A 5,524-nucleotide genomic window follows, 5' to 3' on the forward strand; every position below is an offset into this window, starting at 1 on the left:
CATTTGATATTCACTGTTGTATAATCCTTTGTAATAAAGGCTGTAGGAGGCAGTCACTCTGGGGCCAGTGTTTGGGCGGCATGTCTTGCACAGGCAACACTGTGTATGTTACAAAGAGACAGCACTACTGGTCCTTTGAGCAAGCTCTGATTCATGATGAGAATATTAGTGTGTCTTTCCACTGCCAATACTGTTACAGCTTATCTTAAGTGTGTGACTTTCACTTTTAAATAGAGGGAGGAAATTATTGACAATATTGCATGTATACTTTCAAATTCTGACCTACGATTACCACGTAACAGGATATGAAAGGAAATAACGTGTACTAGGCTACCCTTAATGAGATAACCTGTACAATATGTGCATTGATAGGAAGTGTATAGAAGTAAAAATGTCACTTATCTTAAATATACCAGCTTCTGGGAGTCTAATGGATTAGTGGCTGGAAGTAATTCATTCAAATTCAGATGCGGTCACACACTAAAGTGTGAAGATGCAAGTTACGTTCATGCTTACTAAATTAGTTAATCATCCACTGTAGTTGTTGCTTTGAAACAGCAAAGTCTCACTCAACTGGGAGTCTGACTTACCTCACACACTGACACACGCAAGTGGAAAGAGTGACCTATATAGGGCAGAGAGGCCAATGTCCAATTATAACAGACACACACACACACACACACACACACACACACACACACACACAATCCCAGGGTTGTGGACTCTCCCGCCTAAAAGTGTCCTATCCATGCTGTGTTGTGCTGGGTGTCTTCAGAGGATGGGGGAGCAGAGGGGGAGGGAGGGTAACAGGGTGCCTGCCAGATGACTGCTCTGTCAGCCCAATAATGGGCTGCCATCTGCTGTCTAGTATATACAAAGGCAAACAGTGTGTGTGTGTGTGTGTGAGGTGCTTGCTTTTGGGTGTGTGCTCAGAAGAGGAAGGCAGGGGAGGTTCGGTCGGACGCCTGCAGTCTCTGTTTCATGTCATCAGTGTACAAGGTAGACAGGAAAATGAATACACACCTTACTTAGTCCAATAATTACTAATTTAAGGACTGGAGCTGTAGAGGGTGCCAGATCTGTACTGGATACTAAAAATGGGTGGTGCACTATAGCGTGTCAAGTTTTACAGTACATGTAATTAAAAGATGAAAAATATAATTCACTTTTAAAAAATATCACAATAACAGCTTTGTAACAAGTCTAGTCTGCATACAACATGCATGTCTTTCATGTCAATAAGTCACTATACTCTTAAGAGTTGCTTCCCTTAAATACATGCATGAAGCATAAGGTGCAGTAGCTGCTGCCATTAACCAATTAAGTGGTAAAAGGTCCCTGACATCTTTTAACTCTTAACTCTTAGTGCGGGTCACTCAAGAATGAAAGACCCTCTTGTATAAGAACGAAAGCGAAGGGAGGACAGATTGATTAAGTGGACATGGCGTGCATGCGGCGCCTGTGAGTTTATGTGCACATTGTTTGTATGCATGTGAACTGCTGCTCCTTCAGCATAAGGGAAGAACTCACGTCCTTTGCCTCTCTCCATTTGGGGGGCAATTGAGTGAATGGGCCTGTAAAACCAACAGCCCAATGGACAAAGGAGCCCGGGGGCATTAAGTCATGGGTGAGTGGGCCCCTTTAGGGCCAGCAGCTGACCCTGTGGAGAGGCCTCTTGTTCTGGTAGAGGGGGCTCGTGTCCCTGGACCCCAGGCCAAGTTGACAGTATCCCAACATATACATACACACATGACAGAGAGTTTGGCTTAAACCACTCTATCACGTGTCAACCCCACACACAAAACAATTCACCTGCATGGCCGCCAACTCCACCTGGGAAAAGGGACACTATAATTAAAGGTGGAGAATTTAGCTTACATTTTCCTCAAAACATTGGCTTTTAAAGAATCAGTTTTTGGCAAGAGCTCAAGAGACTGCTATACCTGCTGTGAGCATGTCAGAAAAACTAAAAGATCATAAGAAATCTTTATTATGTGGGAAATACCATGTAACCTATACTAATTTGTGCCGGGGCACTTGGCAGAGAGAAGAAAGTTCTGTTTTAAAAAACAAGAATGTGGACACATGAAATTCTAAATGCAATAGATGTCATGCAAAATGTGCATTTATTTTTCCAAATTAAGTACATAGTTACAAAGACAGTTGGCAGGATTTCTATGGTACCTTGGTTATAATTTCAACTGAAAAATGCTACAAAAATACAGAGTGAGTGTTACATTTGTGATTCACCTTGTCAATTAAAGCAAAGTCCAGCATCTTGTGTATTGCTCATGCATAACTACAGTAGTATATAACAGCGGCTACTATCCTGTATATGTACTTAATTCCCTCAAAACCTATGTTACATGGCCAAATATTGTTAACATACAAACATATTAATTTGGATTTAACTAATGGAATGTACAAACACAAGTCAAACCAACAAACAGAACATATAATGCAATTATATACAGATTAGACACATTTCAGCCACCAGAAACAATATCTTATGGGGAGGTTACTCTTCTTTCTGTTTCACATTTGTATACTGTGTCCTCCTGATCTTTCCACTTGATCTCCCTGACAAGATTCCCTTCTTATTCTCACTCAAATGCAGGATAATCCAGATTATAACTAATACTGGATCCACTAATGCCGATAATACAAAGAAAAACATTTATAGCTGTAGTGTTAACACCATCAGATTATAGACAGTTTGTTTCATGATGGTTAAAAATGACATGAATCAGTCTGTTAACATGGGAACACAGTGAAGTACATTCCTTTAGAATCACACCCAAATCCGTGCATATTTACATTACATTTTAAGCACTTTGTTCTAACACAGCGTCAGATAATGAGTGAGCAGGTAGGGGTGTCGGCATTTCAGCAGGATACAAGGTTGTTGCGACACTGGCTGCTGCAGGGATCAAATTTGGTTCTTGTTGTAATAAGATGATGTGTGTTAGCTGGTTTTGCCATCTGTCTAAAAACATTTAAAGTAAGGCTTCAATGTAGTGTATTTAAGCACACATTTCTGCAGCAGAACAGGAGAAAAGTTAAAATCAAGCAGCATGATCGTAATGTCAGCATTCATTACAAAACAGGGAGACAAATGTGTAACACACACACACAAAATAAAAAAGGACAAGAGCTACATCATCAGAATGAACAAACATTTAAAATTAAATGATGAGAAAAAAGTGCAATTTGTCTATGATTAGAAGTCGGAGATGGAGTCCTGCAATCCAATAGCCAAGAACATATTTAAATCAAAAGGAAAATGATGTCCTATCTATATGTTACAAGATCACAGATACAACTACACAATGTCTATTTGCTAGATCATGCTTGATCAGAAAAAAATAAAATGAAGGTATATAATTAGTGGCAGTGCATGTTGTTCTAACTTGGAGTAATGAATCTGAATGGTAGCCCAATCCTGATTTTGAAAAACAATAAAATTCTTCAATAATTTCTCTTAAATGTTTTTTTTTTTTTTAAGAAATAAATAAATTAGTAGAAATTAAATAAATAAAACCTACAGCCTTCACGTAAAATGTAAAATCCTTCTCGACCAAACGCCTGTTGTAGAACACTGATGAAATGAAAACTGGGCAGTCAAAGCAATAGTGACTTTTCATTTTCTGTTACAGAGAGAACTGTTCAAGAGCAAGTGAAGGTTTTTAGGCTGTTTTGTCAGCAAAGTTAGACTTCTTAAAATGGTGTCCGATTTATATTAATATCTAAGCTTTAGAGCTGCGAGATAATAAATAAAAACAAACAAAAATAAACATTAAGGTACCCTTCCATTTTTGAGGTTCTTACACATGTACATTGCAATGAAATACATTCAACCAATGTCTTGACAGACACTATGGCCTTGGAAAGGAAACGTGTCACCATCACAAGTGCTATCCAGTTTACTCTTTAAACACCGCCGCTTTCTCAGGGGCGAAATCAACTCAGTAGTGTAATACTGACAGTTTCTTATTTCCATCCTCAAAAATTTCACATCACCGTGGATAGGCATTCAGTAATGCAACACTGTCATCATAAAAAAAACACGTAACTGCATTTTTGTTTCTCTATTATCAAAGCCATGGTTGACATGATATGCTGTAATGTATGTATCAAGTTACAAACCCATGGTGTGATTTAAAAAAATACATGGGTGTCAATAAAAGCTAAAATCTTTGCATGTACAGTACGTGATTTTTATCTGACAAAAGCAATAGGGCAGTTTAGCAAAACAAGCTGGAGGAGATACACACAATGAGTAGAGTTACATTATAAAATGTTTTCTTTCTTGTCATTTAAACAATATATTAACAATATAAAACTCAGAAGCAGCCACTGCTAGTAATAAACACTCTATTTCTACAGCCTACTGTATGTGCAGGTTGTTTCAACATTACGCACTAGTGCAGAAAGAAATTCTAGCCTTTTCATATCTGTACAAAACTTCTTCCGTTGCCAGGTTGTGTGTATTCAAAAGGAAAATCCAGGACACAACTATAAACAAGAAACTACTTGGGACAGTGACCTACAAATGTGTTGAAAACAATACCAGCAGCCATGCCTTTTTGTGGACGTCCTTGGCAGTGCATTTCTGCATCAAAATAAAAAATAAAATCATTTGTCTTCACTGGATTGTCTCTTACAGGATTCAGTGGAGGTTTTAGTCGTTGGACGGGTGTAGTAGTGTTGCCTGCGCAGCGAGGGTACAGCTTTAAAGCATAAGGGCCCTTGAGATAGAGCCAGATGACGTGTAAGGGTTCAGGTACTGACGAGCCTGTTCTGTCATGATCAGCTGGTCCTCTGTCTTTCCATAAACTACTGCTTCCCACTCCCTCACCTGCAGAGAAGGCAACCAATGATTACCAATGGTTGCCAAAGTAGCTTCCACTTGAGAATTCTTTTTGCAAAAGATCACCTCATCAGTGGTTTTATTTAAAGACTACTCTTCACGTACCTGTGCAGAGGCGTGTTTTGGTGCTTTGTGGGAGGCAAGAAGCTTCTTCATCCGGGGGCTAGTAAAGCGATGAGGGTGAACGGGGACTAATGACGGCTCGTCTCGCCCAGAAGTCAAACGACTACACCCCTCTTGCTCAGGGATTGGGCTGCCCAGTGAAGAGCCAGTGAGTAGACTATCATCTGGCACCTGCAATGTGAGGTTCATTAAACTGAGTAGCTACACTACCGGTCAAAAGTTTGGGGTCACTTAGAAATTTCCTTTGCACTCCATTATAGACAGAATACCAGCTGGAATCACTTGCATTGTTTTTTTTAACCAGGGCAGCAGTTTTGAGATTACTTTGTGTGCTTACATAATTACAAAGGGTTCTCCAATGTAATCTTAGTCAGTTTTTTAAAATGATATCAAATTAGTAAACAGAATGTGCCTATGGAACATTGGCTGAATGGTTGCTGATAATAGATAATGTAGATATTGAATTAAAGATCAGCCCCCCACTCACTTCAGCTGGTATTCGGTCTGTGATAGAGTGGAATGGAAAATTGT

General features: G+C 39.3%; 1 protein-coding gene across 3 annotated transcripts in view; it reads right to left on the reverse strand.

The window, feature by feature from the left end:
- Positions 1-2,088: 2,088 nt before the first annotated feature.
- mybl1 (v-myb avian myeloblastosis viral oncogene homolog-like 1) overlaps positions 2,089-5,524 on the reverse strand; it is a 12,134-nt gene continuing 8,698 nt past the window's right edge. For all 3 annotated transcript variants that reach the window (XM_032504450.1, XM_032504449.1, XM_032504448.1), the window contains 2 exons: positions 4,976-5,164; positions 2,089-4,858 (listed from right to left, as the gene is read on the reverse strand). In XM_032504450.1, coding sequence (XP_032360341.1) covers positions 4,733-4,858; positions 4,976-5,164 — 315 coding nt within the window. In that variant the 3' untranslated portion in view covers positions 2,089-4,732. The remainder of the gene's footprint in view (positions 4,859-4,975; positions 5,165-5,524) is intronic.

This window comes from Etheostoma spectabile, chromosome 22 (assembly GCF_008692095.1).
Source record: "Etheostoma spectabile isolate EspeVRDwgs_2016 chromosome 22, UIUC_Espe_1.0, whole genome shotgun sequence".
Classification (NCBI taxonomy): Eukaryota; Metazoa; Chordata; class Actinopteri; order Perciformes; family Percidae; genus Etheostoma; species Etheostoma spectabile.